Source organism: Clinocottus analis, unplaced genomic scaffold, assembly GCF_023055335.1.
Source record: "Clinocottus analis isolate CAN_PGR_092001 unplaced genomic scaffold, fCliAna1.0.p SCAF_14, whole genome shotgun sequence".
Classification (NCBI taxonomy): Eukaryota; Metazoa; Chordata; class Actinopteri; order Perciformes; family Cottidae; genus Clinocottus; species Clinocottus analis.
In genome coordinates this window covers 17,253,072-17,268,438 of record NW_027175865.1, presented here as the reverse complement: position 1 = coordinate 17,268,438, position 15,367 = coordinate 17,253,072, and the positions used below count along the sequence as shown (strand labels likewise).

The 15,367-nt window shown below is 43.1% G+C and overlaps 1 protein-coding gene across 1 annotated transcript; it reads left to right on the top strand.

Annotated features, from left to right (window-relative positions):
• Window positions 1–7,598: 7,598 nt before the first annotated feature.
• Window positions 7,599–13,832, top strand: LOC137784833 (class I histocompatibility antigen, F10 alpha chain-like). The gene is made up of 5 exons (XM_068575782.1): window positions 7,599–7,731; window positions 9,281–9,547; window positions 10,100–10,381; window positions 12,485–12,784; window positions 13,170–13,832. The coding sequence occupies exons 1-5, from the start codon at window positions 7,677–7,679 to the stop codon at window positions 13,313–13,315; spliced, it is 1,050 nt and encodes a 349-aa protein (XP_068431883.1). The 5' UTR covers window positions 7,599–7,676; the 3' UTR covers window positions 13,316–13,832.
• Window positions 13,833–15,367: the final 1,535 nt, after the last annotated feature.

The window sequence follows — 15,367 nt, the reverse complement described above, 5'->3', positions numbered from 1 at the left end:
ACACACACACACACCCTTTTGGTAAAACTGTCCCACTCTCTGAAATCAGTGGACTGACTTCTGACAGGTGAAACCCATGTGACACCTGAAACTCCATTACACTTTAACTAGAAGAGGAAGTGACCGCCACATGACCCAAAAGTCCGCCCTGGCTTCAAACACACACACACACACACACACACACACACAGATATCTTCTCGTTGGTCAATATCTTTACATCTCTTTCTCCTCCAGCGGGACGTTGCCTCTTCTTTTAGGACGGTGGTGCATGAGGTGAACCATGCCGAGCTCCTTGATGTCAGTCTAACTCACATGATCTCTTTTGGTTGTTTTACGATTAGTTCTTTCTCGCCGACACTTATTTATATGCATCTTTTATTTTTTTGTGATTTTTCTTTGGTTTGCTCCTTAGCTTCGCTCCTCTGTCCTGAGGTTTAGGGTTCAGCTAATCTGATGCCCAAACTCAGAAGTGTTCCCTTTCTCTTCCTCTTTTTTTGAAGTGGGACATTTTTCAGAGGGAGGTTTGAGACGGGAAGAAGTGTGAAAACATAGGATCATAGGAAGGGCTCTGGATGGGACAGTAGAAAAGGGATTAGGTTTTATAGAAGATATGTTAAAAAAAAATCCAGTGTTCGAGGGTGGTATAGTTAGAGATCCAATGTTCGTCGTGTGCTGTGTTATTAATAACAATACATTTGAATTATGAAGTGATCTAACTATTTAACAAGGCATCGCTGGGGATTTAAGAGAGGGAGGGGGGAGATACCAGCAGCAGAAAAACCCAACGTATTTTTATATTTAAATGAATTCAACACATTGCAGATGTATAAAAAAAAGGGGCTAAAAGCCACTCGTGGTCACGGACACAACGTTTATAGTTTTGATTGTCTGGTGCAAACGGGTTGCTGCTGGTTCTGCTCCCCCTCCCCCACCATCATGCTCCCACAATCCCCGGCTGTACGTGGCGGGGTCTTTGCATGGCGTTATATTACCCTGCGTACAGTCACGAGTGCCCCTGGCCAAACGGAGAGGTGGAGGGCGGCGTGCAGAACTGTACGCGGCGCTGCCTTTTCCTGTTGCCGCATTTAGAATCTAACAAAACACACACAAGGAGCAGGAAGCGGGCCGCCACCAGTTGGTTTTGGCGGCGTTGGCGGTGATCGCGTGGTGACGGCGGTGGTGTTTTGGCGTAGTGGTGGAGTTGACGTGTAACCGACGGCGTTCTAGATATCTAGACATCTTCTAAAGGAAAGGGGATGACGCCTGCTCGAGGCTTTGTGTGGGTCCGTCGTGACGCCGCTTCTTTGTGCCCTGCAGGGGTTTCCCAGCACGCCGCGGGTTTGGCCGGGGGTACATCTGTGTGTGAAGAGCCTAACTTCAACCGAGAATTCAAGTATGAATACATATTTGAATTTCGTTGTATTTGCATTCTATATATATATTTATATATATACATATACAGTATATGTATTTGCGCACACTTCATGCACACTTGCATACAACACCAGCAGACACTGTACACACACCTCTCACAGATGAGTGGCCAGCGGCGAGAAACAAAATGGTTTCCAGAGACTTTTATTTTTAATCTTGCTGTTCTCCAGAGTGAGAGTTGCTGTTTTTTTTTTTTAAATTTGAGAGCAAGATTCAAGATTGTTTTCTGTTTTAATTTCAGACAGAAGCAACAACTTTTCTTCTTCTTTTTTTTGCGTATTCAATTGATTCGGTGCACAAAGAGGTCTCGTGGAAACTTTATTTTCTTCTTCTCGTCGTTTTCTCGCCGCATGACGTATGATGGTTTGAACTTAGCCCCGCGAACGCCGACCTCGGATCAGCGCCCGCCCCCTCCTCCCGGGACGGCAGCTGATCTCGAGGGGGCCGCGTTCGGGGTGGGCTGCGTGGGGATTGAGCAGAACTGTGGTTGTGTGATGTTTTCTTTTGACTGACGGGCACCGCGTGAGGAAGAGGAGGAGTGACTCTATGACTACATGTCCCTCTCCGAGTCTGGGAGCCTCTGTTGTGTGGATCGCTGAACCGGCCCCAACATTAGAATCATGAAACTGTGAACGCAATTATGTTAACCCCCCAAAACAACAAAAACACTGTGGATGAATCTGTTGAATAGTGTCGTCGAACAGTTCAATATGATGACAGCTTTTCTTTTGACAGACTGCCCTTGATTTGGTTTCTTTCAGTATTATAATTTTTTTTACACGAGCCATAAACTTCCATCGGCGGTTGCAGGACTTTGTAGTGCGACCGGCCGCCGTCATATTTACACAGTTTGAACCCGGTTTGTTGGTTCATTCGGGGCTGAGTTTGTTGTTATCCACAGAACACGTGTGCTCCCAGTAGACATAGGAGTTCAAATCATGAATAATTGAGCATCAAGAACTTTGCGGCTCTCTACCGGACTGTAGACGCGTAGAGCGGCAACCTTCATTAACCCAAGTCTTCGATTTCTTTTTTTTGTTGTTGTTCATTGATGAATTCTGAGCTCGGCCTACAAATAAGGCCAGAATTTGCAATGTTTGAGGAAGAAGGAAAAAATAACAGTGCATCAACCAGGAAAAAAAAATACTATTTATATTTCTGAAAAATGAAAATGCACTCCTATTCACAAAAGTGCCAATCCGACCAACAAAGACTGGAGGTTCTTATGTATCTGTCTTTGACTTTTTTTTTTTTTTTTTTCATTTACTTGAATGTGCACACATTGTGCAGAACATTGCTGCTCTATTTTTCCTTATCTTTACATTATTTTGCCATTGTTTCTTTGGGACAGCGGCATGCATTACTGTGGGCGCCTCAATAAGGAATTTAATGAAGGCAGTGTACTTTGTCTCTGTGGGGGAAACGACTTGAGTAACTACATAAAAAATAAAAAAAACTGGCCTTTTCCAGCTACTTTTTATTCTGATGATCCCCCGTTATCACATCCCCTCGTGGTTCCCGCCGTGCGTGAAGCGACGCTGCTGCAGCTGCTTTTGGGATCGCAGAAACGATTTCACGCGGTGGAAACGGAGGAGTGTAATTTAATATATTAAGCATTTTTTCTTAAGCGCGAGCAGAAACTCTGCGCCGTAGGACTTCGACGATGCGAATTGTTGAAATTCAAAGCGACTATCATAGCAGGTACTGACCGTGTTGTCATAGTTTACCAAAGTCCTGTCGTCCTGGAGGTTGAGGTGACTCACCTGATGTCTTGTTTTTCAACCCTCCACGGCTCGGTTGCACTCAGACCGAGAGAGATATCGCTTCAGGCCGATTTAAAACCTGCTTCTTTTCACTCGAAGCTGCAACAGCTTCAGTCCCAATCTTCTCAAATTTGACTAGTTTAGGGAGTGAAAAACAAAAATCTGCTAAATCATCCTCACGACCGCAATAAAGATATTGTCCAAAATCAGATCCACCCACAAAAAACGGCTCCTGGAAAGGTGACGCGTCCTTCTGGGTGAAAGCTAACCGAGGCAACTAACGGACTTTTTTTCTTAGATTTCCACCAAAAATGATAATAATTGGGGATTCAGAAATTGGGCAGTGATTTACGTAGAAACAAGTATTATAAGTTAATCTATATGTATGTTCTGATACATCGACAGGGATTCAGATGCAATTCTAATCACTTCTGAGAAGTGGAGCAAAAAGCCTCATTGGAGCACGTCACATGGAAAGGAAGTAAAGAAAACAGGAAATGAATAGGATTTGAGGAGTTAAAAAAATACTTTTTTCTGCTTCTCTTGGTCTTGTTTCCTGATCAGGATATTCTGGGCTACATTTTTGGATAATTGTGTTGAGCGTAAAGAGTTCGTCCTTCGTCAGGATCCTCGTCATCTCTTCAGGGGAATGAACAGACGTCACTAAATATCTCAAATCTGACTTGTCTTCCGTCCTCGGAGAAGCTGTTCATGTCGATTATCAAAAAATCTGAAGCCACGCTCGGCTCTGCTCGGTGGAGTAATGTTGTCTATGCTACAAATGTTTACAATGCTACATGTTTGTACAAAAAAATACTTTTCATACGCCACCACTGACCAGTCCCGAGGTTTTTCCTGCTCTGGTCCTCTCATTTCTTTTACACGTATTTATTTCCTCTATTCTTGTTTTATGTTTATTTTTTTTCTTCCATTTTCTCCAGATTACCCATCTTTAAACAAACTGTGACTTGACTTGACTTTACCGACGGTATGAATGAGTGACGAGGAACGTACACACTTCAACTGAACATGACACACAAACATGAACATGAAAAGAAATGTGCATACAGGAAATGGCAACAATATTAAAAAAAATAATTAAAAAATTGTAAAGGAAAATATATTGAGTTTAAAATTGTTCAGTGGGAAATACTGTACAAAACAAATAAAGTTACGTTGCAACCCTTTAATGCAGAAGTGTCATCTTTTGATCACTGCGTGCATTGTGAGGTTATGTTCCACAATGTTTGGACTGTAAAGGTGTGACTCTGTCAAAAGTGGGAAGTTTATACACTTTTCGAGGGAAAGTTGTGCTTCAGGTCCAGTGACTGAGATGTGAGACCTCATATGAAATGATTATTATGTTTCAATTCCAGGGCTTCATGTTTTAAACCTCAAATAGGAACGTGCCACATAGTGAGAGCACCAGTGTTTAGTCAGGTAGTTTTGATTCATCTCTTTATAGGAGAGTAGTACCACATGTTAATGCTAATTTAGTAACCTAATTTATTCCATTTTAGTAGCAAGCGGTGAAAATAGATCTTTCTCTTTTCAATGCCTGAACATTAAAAAAAATAAATGTTATGAGTATCTCTGAATATTTAGAAAGTAAAGATAATAAATGCCTTCACTAAATATTGGCCACAGGTGACCTTTAACCTCCCAAGGTGTGAACAAGTGAAGCTGACAGGATGAAACCTGTGAGCTGTGAGCTGCGTCATGAAGCAGATCAACTAACTGGACCTGCTGCAGCAATGAAGTGCTGCTCACACACTGAAGCCTCTGAACAACTGAGGATTCACTTTTGATTCAGAAACATTTAGCCGATAATACTTTTGTACTTCCACTGGAGCTGGGTGTCGAACGCAGTACTTGTATTTGTGACGGAGTGTTTTTACATTGTTTTATTGGAACTTTTACTTGTTTGTCTGAAGTTGTCGTCGCGTCAGAAACCGAATGCTGGTTTCCTTTGAGACAGTCCACTCACACGTTAGGGGAGCTGCTGCTTTTCTACAGTTTTCAGACTGTTGCTGAAAGTCATTTGGATAATATTGTATTGTAATAAAGTCTGTTATGTCATGTTTGTTCTTTGCACAAGAGATAGACGATGAATAAAAGCCCTTCTCATCTCCAAGAGCAGTCAGTGATCAATGTGCTGAGCATCACAAAGTTACAGGCTTCCACTCTGGAGCTGCTTTTGCATCACAGTGATGACGTCAGAGAGAAGTGAAGGAAGAGAAGAGAGTTCACAAAGGTGAAGAGAGATGATTAAAGAAGACAGATTTCACACCAGCAGCTCAGATGAAGTCTCATATTCACAATTTAAATATTCTCCTTTAGAAACACAGTCACACTAATTCATCAAAAGGGTGTCGGACCACATTAAAATAAGCAATTATTAATTCACAAGCATTATGGGTAAATACTTAGATGAAGTGTATACTCATATGATCACCTCAGTAAAGCAGTGAGAACAAAGGACGAGTGTTTAATCAAATGAACTTCCATAACCTTTAATAAAGTGCTTGATCAGCAATTGCGTTGGAGAAGCTCTCTGACTCTCTTCCTGCTTTGCTCCTCGTCTCTTTGCCTCTCGTTCTCCTCTCAGAGACAAACTCTGAGGTAAAAGAACAACAAGAGAAGCTGATGTGTTGCTGACAGTGTGACCTTTGACCTCCCACCGCATGAACGCGTGTCTGCACGTTACATGACGTCACACTACAGACCATGACAGAAGACCCGAGCAGCAGGAGGTGAACACGTGAGAATGAATGTCTCCTTCATCCTCTCACACAGGCTGAAACATCATCCTCAGCATACTTCCGCTTTGGTTCACAACCTGTGTGGCTCACTTCTACCTAGGGCAGTGATTCCCAAAGTGTGGGCCGCGGCCCACTGGTGGGCTTTTACTTTGAAGGCGATGTATTAAGGTTCTCGCGTGTACTTCCGCAGCCTCACTGGACGATTTGCTGACGTGAAAGCACGTATTGTCATGTAGTTTCTGTTCTCAGCTGCCGTAGGTCGCAGAGTCGCTTCCCTCACAAAGCTTCACAGGCGCTCAGTCTACCTTCCCGCAGGCTCGCGCGGCAAGCTCAGCGTCCGGATTGAACATGAATCGCGCATGCGCAAATCCGCCGCTGATACCTGTCAGCAGAGAAGCAGTGGTTTGTCCCTAACAGGGACTCTTACTACTGAACAGTACCAGTAAAAGAAAAAAGAAAACTCATTTATAAACTATGTATGCAGGGCTCTCAAGTGTCACTCATTGAGCGTGACAGTCACTCATTTCAGTCTTAAATCACGCTCTCCCGCCACACATCGTATTCCTCACGCTGAAAAAAAAACTCCAGGTTATTTAATGTGCCGCAGCGCGCAAACATGACCTGGTCGCGCGCTGCCCTTACAACGGAGGAATCAAGCCCCCCCCCCTCCCCGTGAGGAGCCACTCATCAGCCAATCAAAGAAAGAAATGGGTTATAGCCAATTTAGAAAAAGATATCTTTTGTATCCGGGTAAGATGTAATGACAGGCGGGACTGGTGCCGTCCGGCGGCGCGTATTTGTCGTCGTCATGGTGCGTCCCCATGACGACGGAGGGAGAGAATAGTTGCATCAGCCAATCAGCGAATCAAACTGCTGCCGGTCACCCGGAAGGAGCGCTGATAGCGGCTTCATTCCGACTGTTGTGGGACTACGGATAATACTATGAACCCAGAAACCATGGAGTTTATGTTCACACGTTTTTGTGACTTCCACAACAAGTTCAGAGCAGACACTTGTATATATTGACCAGGAAGTAGGACGTTTCATGACATTTTCATCAAAAGGTGTTTTGTTTTTTATTTTGTCTTGTTGGCTCCTGAAGATGTTCTCCCATCCCCAAATAAATACAAAAAAAAAACAACTCAAAGTTGGATAGTAGTCTTGCTCTTTCCTGTCCTAAGACCTGGTCAAAACATTAGGGTTGCAAATTTCTGTATTTTACTTAAAACGATTGATAATTGATAAGATACTAACGCAAATCTTTTTCTCAGTTTAAGTATTATTTGAACAATTCTAGCATTAGTTATATGAAACATTAATTGATGAAGCACAAACAATTTGAACGAACAGATTAATGAAACAATAAGGCTCTCGCTCGAAACGGCTGTTCTTGACCGCCTGTCGTTATTCAACAAAAGGCACCGCCAAACAAAACAATGTCAAATGAGGCGCGGTCTGGGTGGGCCCCAGAAGATTTTCAGATTTTAAATTGGGCCTCGGCATTCATGAGTTTGGGAACCACTGACCTAGGGGGAGTGTTTAGTGACGTACGCGCTCAGCGTGAATTCTCATTGGCGCAGAGGTTGAAGGCTCCTTCTCCTCCTCCTCTTCCTCCTCTTCCTCCTCCTCCTCCTCTCTCCCAAACTTCAGTCCCGGTCCTGGAGCTGACGGGACGCGTCGCTTCTTCTCCTGGTGAACAAGCAGCAGCTCTTCCCGATGGAGACGTGGACTCTGAGTCTCCTGCTGGTGAGCCTTCACGGCGCGGCGGCGGGTGAGCGACTCCTTTGTTTCAAGTACTTTAGTGTCCGAGGAGACCGCGTTTCACCCGCTGGAGCTTCTTCTGCTGCTCTCGGTGTTTAGTGGCAGGACTTCCTCGAGACGATATGAAAAGTTATAAAGAGTCACAAAAGCGCTTCAAGCCCACGCGAGTAAACCCCGCGCGTGAAGCTCATTGTTGGTGTTTCCTCGAGGGAGTGAAGAAGGACACAAGTGCGTTGTTTCTCTCCCTCGGCGGCCTCTTTGATGTGGCCTCTACGTCATCACACCAGGTGCATGATACAGTAATAAAGTAGATGTCTGAGCTTCACGCAGTACTCATGAGTTATCTCTGCTCTTCTTCACGTCAGTGTGCACTTCCACCTGGAATATAAAGTGTTCATCACAAGTCTCTAAATTGCAGTCTCCTCGCTCCTCGACTGAACCGGAAGTGGTTCTGCGCCGCCATATTGAAGGCCGTCCCAATGCTTTTATTCGTCTCGGAGGAGAGAAATCACATATTCTCTGACTTGATATAGATAAATATACATATTGGCTGATGAGTAACAAGACATGAAGTGAAGAAAAGTCAAACTAAGTTCATCAACAGGCTTCATACACAGTTTGTCCTCCAGAGGGCAGCAGTTCACTTTGAAACTTAGTTTCTATCTTCGTCACATAAAACAACAACTAATGAATGTGTATCAAGTGTTTATGTCATGTGTTCATATAAAAACACTGTCAGCTGATGTACTTCATATTTCAACTGTATTGATGTCAGTATCGGCCTCAGAAGGCCGCGTCCGTCTGGCAGTACTGTTGAAGGGTTTGATGTACTAACAGGAAGTAGATTTATTACCAGACAGATTTGCAAAAGAGTTTTGTGAGCAGGGCAGAATTATTAAGTCATAAATATGAGGAACATGCATTCAGACGCAGAGGACAGCGGACGAGTATCTGATGGACAAAAGTCCCAGACACCTGCAGAGCGTTTACTCTGCTGAGACGTTCAAACATGTTTTATTCTTCTTGGATTCTCTTCATCCAACTAATATTAAAGGAAACTCTCATAAATATGAGGATAAGATAAGAGATTTGGAGTTCAACTTCAAGACAGAAGAACACGAGGAACGTTATGTCAGGAAGTAGAACATGTTTAATCTGATGAATATATGAAATATCACATGAATCACAGGCAGCGTTTGTTTTGCTTCAGAGGTTTGTGATTTCAGACTTCAAACTAACCTGATGATGACGAGTGTAAACTGCTGATGAAGCATCCTGAAGACGATGAGACAAAACCAGATGAAACATCTTTCTATCGATCTAACATCTCAATCTGTGACTCGTTTGATATTTTCATTGCAGAATAGAAAGTTTTCAAGTCAGAATCATCAGAGATGAAAGTATTCATGTGTTTCTGTGTTTGTTGAGTGCACAGCAGATGTTGTGCAGACGTCTTGAATGTTCTTCTTGATTCTGTGTTCAGGAAAACAACTTTGTTCAGAGATTTATTAAAGTGTGATATCAAAAGTGAAAACGATGATGTTGACTTTCTGTTCCAGTGATTCACTCTCTGAAGTACTTCGACACTGCGTCTTCTGGACTTCCAAACTTCCCAGAGTTTGTGGCTGTTGGGATGTTTGATGAACTTCAGATAGTTCACTATGACAGCAAGACCAAGAGAGCAGAACCCAAACAGGACTGGATGATCAGAGTCACAGAAGAGGATCCTGAGTACTGGAAGAGACAGACTGAGAAGTCTCTCAGCAACCAGCAGGCATACAAAGTCAACATTGAAGAAGCAAAGCAGCGCTTCAACAAAACTGGAGGTTTGTTTATGATTCACACATTTTGTTTATGTTGTCTTCCTGTATTTAAGTAAACAGATAACACACACACACACACACACACACACACACACACACACACACACACACACACACACACACACACACACAGAGAGATGTTCTTTTCTCTGTTTTTATATCATTTCATATTAAATATTGTTCAGTGTTGATGAGACTAAAGAATATTTCACCTCATCCTCTCAGAACCTGACGCCATCTTTCTCTATTTCTTTTTTTACATTTTACAGTGTAAACAATTTAATGATTGATAGATAAAATCATTTCATAATCAATAATTACAACAATCATAAGTTTTATCCATGAATATACATATATAAAAACTACAGATTAGATCAGATTACCTTCATGTGACTGATATATTTTAATTAATATTTCATATTTAAAAAAAAAGGTTTTATCAATAAACATGTTAAACATTCTCTCTCTCTCTCTCTCTCTCTCTCTCTCTCTCTCTCTCTCTCTCTCTCTCTCTCTCTCTCTCTCTCTCTCTCTCTCTCTCTCTCTCTCTCTCAGGTGTTCACATTGTCCAGAGGATGGTTGGCTGTGAATGGGATGATGAGACCAATGAGGTGGTCAGAGGTTTTTATCAGCATGGTTTTGATGGAGAAGACTTCATATCCTTTGACATGAAGACACGGACATGGATCGCTCCAAAACAACAAGCTGTCAGCACCAAACACAAGTGGGATCACAACAAAGCCTGGAGAGCAGAGATAAATCACTACCTGACTCAGATCTGTCCTGAGTCACTGAAGAAGTTTGTGAAGTACGGGAGCAGCTCTCTGATGAGAACAGGTAGAGTCACATGACCTGATGTCTCTTCATGGACACGATGCTCATGACCCTTCTCTTGTTGCTGAGCAACAGTCTCATGCAGAGACCCACTGAGTCTCTCACATGTCTCCTCCTCCCTCTGTCTCCTTCTCTCCTTCACCACGTCTCCTCCCACCCTTCCTCCTCCACACTCATCACTACTCCATTGTCTCTCTCTCTTTGTCTTTGATCTCTCTCTCTCTCTCTCTCTCTCTCTCTCTCTCTCTCTCTCTCTCTCTCTCTCTCTCTCTCTCTCTCTCTCTCTCTCCACTCTGTCTCTCTCACTCCCTGTCTTCCTCTCTTTTCTGATCCCTCTCATCACCTCTTCATCTGTCTTTTCATCTCCTTTGTCTCACACTTCTTTTTTCAGTTGCACACTTTAAAAACATTTATTTGCATTGCATACATTAATTAATATACAGTCGTCCCTTGTATATCGCGGTTCACTTTTCGCGGACTCGCTGTTTCACCGATTTTTTTTGTTGCTTCTTTTTTTTTACATCGTACGTTATGAACGTGCATTGTGTTGTGCGCCCTCATTGAGCTGAGGGGCTGTACTGTACATCTTGTGATCAGTCTCCTCGTGCAGCGTCTCCTGCACAGGACACAATACGTCACGATGAAAAGTCAGCGCAGCGGCTCCGGGACAAAGAGGTCAGAGGACCTCGTAGATTGATCATTAAAATGAAATCTTAATTTTAAACTTTGAGAGTGTTTAAATAAGTGAGAAAATGTTAATGCCTGTCTGAGAAAAGTGTATAAAAGTGTGCCGTTAGGGGTTTTAGGGCCTTAAAACATTTCTAATAGTAAAAAAAAATAAAGCTCACTACTTCGCGGATTTCATCTGTCGCGGGTTGTTTTTGGAACGAATCCACCGAGATAAACGAGGGACCACTGTAAATATATGTTTTACTCAGGCATCTAAACTACATGACATCAAAATGAGTGATAACATTAATACACAGTTGGTGTCCCTCTTATGAACCGGCTGCAGACCTCGCTGTGTGTTGAAACCCTGCAGTGGCGAAGCAGAGACAACTCAAAACTTTTCAAACTGTTAATCATGCAAAAGTCTTCTGGGATAGAAAGCTGAAGCTGAGGGGACTATTTGGTGGTCATTTCAACATCAGGAGCATTGCTGCAAAGAGCAATCAGCTAACTCATCTTCTCTCTGACTCAAATCTAGACTGAAACGTGGTTAAAACCAACAACTCCCGTGAGTGTGTTCACGGTGCCTGGATGTCAATGTTTTAGGCGCAATAGAACTGAAGGGAGGGGAGGCTAGTGAGAGGCAGGTGCTAGGTGAGCATGAAGATGAGGAAGGTGTGGAGGATGGTGGTCTGGCAGGGAGCGAGGTGGACATGGACGAAGAGGAGGAAGGGTTCAAAGCCCGCCAGCTGAAGAGGAAGTGTAGGGGGGATGCTGGGAGCTCGCAGGCCAAGAAGGAAGCAGGGGGCTCCGAGGAAGAGAGAGAAGAGTCTGAGTCCAGTCAGGAAGAGGACTCTGATGATGTTAGTTCCTCTGGGTCCGAGGTGAGAAGCCGTGATGGCAGGAGGACCTACAGCCTGGAGAGGATTCAGAAGTTCCTCAGAGACACCAAAAACATGAGGCAAGTGAGCCGAGCTGTCTGCTGTGGGCACGTCCCAGTGGATCTCTGGAGCGGTGCTGGGCGGAGTACGAAGGATGAGGACAACAAGGCTCCTGACTCTACGGATCCTTTTCCGGATCAGGATTAATGCTGAAGCTGGACGGGGCCTCAGAGCCGCTGTTGAGGGGACGGAGCGCAGACTCATGGACCTCCACACGGCGGACGGGACAAGAACACAACGTGTAAAAGTGCACAACAACATTTTTTAGTTTTTTTTGTGTGTTTCTGTTTGTTTGTTGATTGATTTGTTTAGTTTTGTCATAACTAGGATGTTCAGTTTGTTTTAAGTAAAATAAAGGGTTTCTAAAAATCTCTCTCTCTCTCTCTCTCTCTCTCTCTCTCTCTCTCTCTCTCTCTCTCTCTCTCTCTCTCTCTCTCTCTCTCTCTCTCTCTCTCTCTCTCTCTCTCTCTCTCTCTCTCTCTCTCTCTCTCTCCAGAGCTTCCTTTGGTGTCTCTCCTCCAGAAGTCTCCCTCCTCTCCAGTCTGCTGCCACGCTACAGGCTTCTACCCGGACAGAGCCTCACTGTTCTGGAGGAAAGATGGAGAGGAGCTCCACGAGGACGTGGACCACGGAGAGATCCTCCACAACCACGATGGAACCTTCCAGATGAGCGTCGACCTGAAACTCTCCTCCGTCCCGGCTGAAGACTGGAGGAGGTACGAGTGTGTGTTTCAGCTGTCTGGTGTGGAGAAGAACGCCACCAGACTGGATGAAGCTGTGATCAGGACCAACGCAGGTGAGACTGAGACCAGGAGGGATGAAGGCTAACACGTGTTCTGTGAGTGAGAAGCTTTTAGTTTGTGTTGAATACCACTTTGTTCTTGTGTTGTGTGGTTTCAGCTGATGGACGCCCCAAAAAATAAAGTCTATATCTCTCTGTCTTATATTTTCTTTATGTCCGGTATCCTCCTCCACATGTTTACTGGAATTTAGTCTTATTTCTTCCTGGTTTATACTTTTCTAAACTCAAGTGCACGTTGGTTTCGTTCATTTTGAAAAAGGCTGTTTGTGGTTTCTTTATTTTCACGTAAATATTTCTGCAGTTATCACAAATGAAACGATGACATTTTGTGCAAAGTGATTCACTGCCTCATCTTTAGTCTTGTTCTTCATCTCAACAGAGAAGCCCATTGACACCACCACCACCACCACCACCACCACCATCATCATCATCATCGCTGCAGTGGCTGTTCTCGTCCTCGCTGTGGGCGGATTCATGTGTTACAAAAAGAGGAAAGGTGAGAAACTCAAGGATTTCCAGGTTTGACGTTTCCTGTTCTTCTTTGATTTGAGCCTTTGACTTCCTGCTTATCAGGTTGCAAAGTGAAAGCAGCTTCAGGTCACTTTCACAGTCTGAAGCGAGCAGCAGGAAGAAGCTTAAAGCTCAGAGCCGCAGTGTGACGGTCATGTGACAGGACCATCGTGATCCAACAGAGAACTGCTGGAGCGCTCCAGTTAAATCACTACGGGAGGAGGGATTTAACCATCCTGACATCTCTCACTCTTTTCTTTAGTCTCTCCTGTGTGTTGAAGGTGATCAGGGTTCAGCTCCTATTCACCAAAGTGAGAAGCACCCAGCAGTTTGGGCGTCTGGCTTTGGGGCCACAGACCTCTGCTGTTGTAGTCACCAGGTCCTCTGATCATCCTGCAGCTCTCTGCTGCTTTACTGCGTCTGTGTTGGTGAAGACGAGCTGCCTGAACTCACCACACTGTTACTGCTGAAGAGTTTCTTTAATGCAGCAGCCAACAGCCACCAGACTCAGTGCTCAATGATGTCAGAGAGAAGCTCGAGAACAATAAAGAAAGACTACACAGACTGTTAAAGGTTGCTTTGTTACCAATGTAAGGGAGTCAGATTTAGTGGAGAAAAGATATTCTGAATAAACTGTGACGTCTGAAAGTCTTTTCTTTTTATTTCGGATAAAGATTCTCAAAAGAGTAAGTAGAAGTGTTTTTATTGATTTAAACTGTAATACTTTGACTAGATGCTCATATGCAGAGTGCTTTACAATGACTCGTACTTCATCACTCAAACTGAAATGATCAGAGTTTTTCTAACTGATATGAAGTGAGGGAAGTACGGGGGAGGAGCTTACATATGATGTCATTTATACTGTCAACATTCCTACAATACTAATATATTTAAAATGAAAAAGTGTAAATGATCATAAAGTAGAAATAAAGAAAGAAAAGAATAACAAGAATAAATTCATTCTGTACATACACGTATATGAGTGGTGGTCAGTGGTTCTGGTCACTGCGCAGCTGTTTAGTTCAACAGCTGTGATCGCAGCAGCACCCACAACCCTCCTGGAGCTGCCTGGATTCATTTTGTTCTGTTTTTGTAGATGTGAAGACTCCACTGAACCCTTCTTCTCCTCCGATGAGCCAATCAGGTTCATATCCATCATCCATCCATCCATCATCCATTCATTCATCCATCCATTGACGTGACTCTTCTTCTAACTATGTATTTCTTCTCTTCAGGGTCTGACTGTTCTTTAACAGTCAGTGTAAACAGCTCCAAACCACTGATGTCATGGTAACTACTTCCTGTTCCTGTCTGAAATATCACATGTACACATATTTATACACATGTTCAGAAGTTGCACACATTCACTTCTCCGTCTTAAAGGTTTGACAGCTTTCCATTTGTGACACATGAGAGACATGTCGTTACTTTTTGCTCTCTTCATTTATGAATGCTTATGTATTTTTCCAGACAGATGCGAGTGACAGCGTGAAGAGGAGGGAACTCCTCTCCTTCACAAATTGGCAACATTAAACATCATTAAACATCATTATCTACAACATTTATCAACATTTTAGAAAAACTAGTTAACAAAAAAACACTAATGTAAATTCACACACACACACACACACACACACACACACACACACACACACACACACACACACACAATACAGACATCAGTACATTTATTTTCCAGTTGTGTAAATAGTTTGCTTGTGTTTTTCACATTTTAATATCTGGTTTCTATACAGCTGAAGCAAATCATATTTTATGTCTTTAAGGGTTTTTTCTGAAAGAATGATATATTTGTAAATATCATAGTATTTAATGTTTCTAAAGTAGTCGTGTGGTGTTTGAAGCTTCTCAGCTAATCGAAGTCTTCTTGAAGTTATTGCTGCTGGTCTTTTGGGATGTTTTCCTTCTTGTTGTGTATAAATTGAATGTTGATGCTCTGGATCTCTTCTTAAAATGAAGTTACTCCGTTTCATTCTTTTTGTACTTTTGTCTTTTCAATAAATGACTAAGTCCAAACATTTGTGTCTTGTTGTGATTCCATCTGTGACG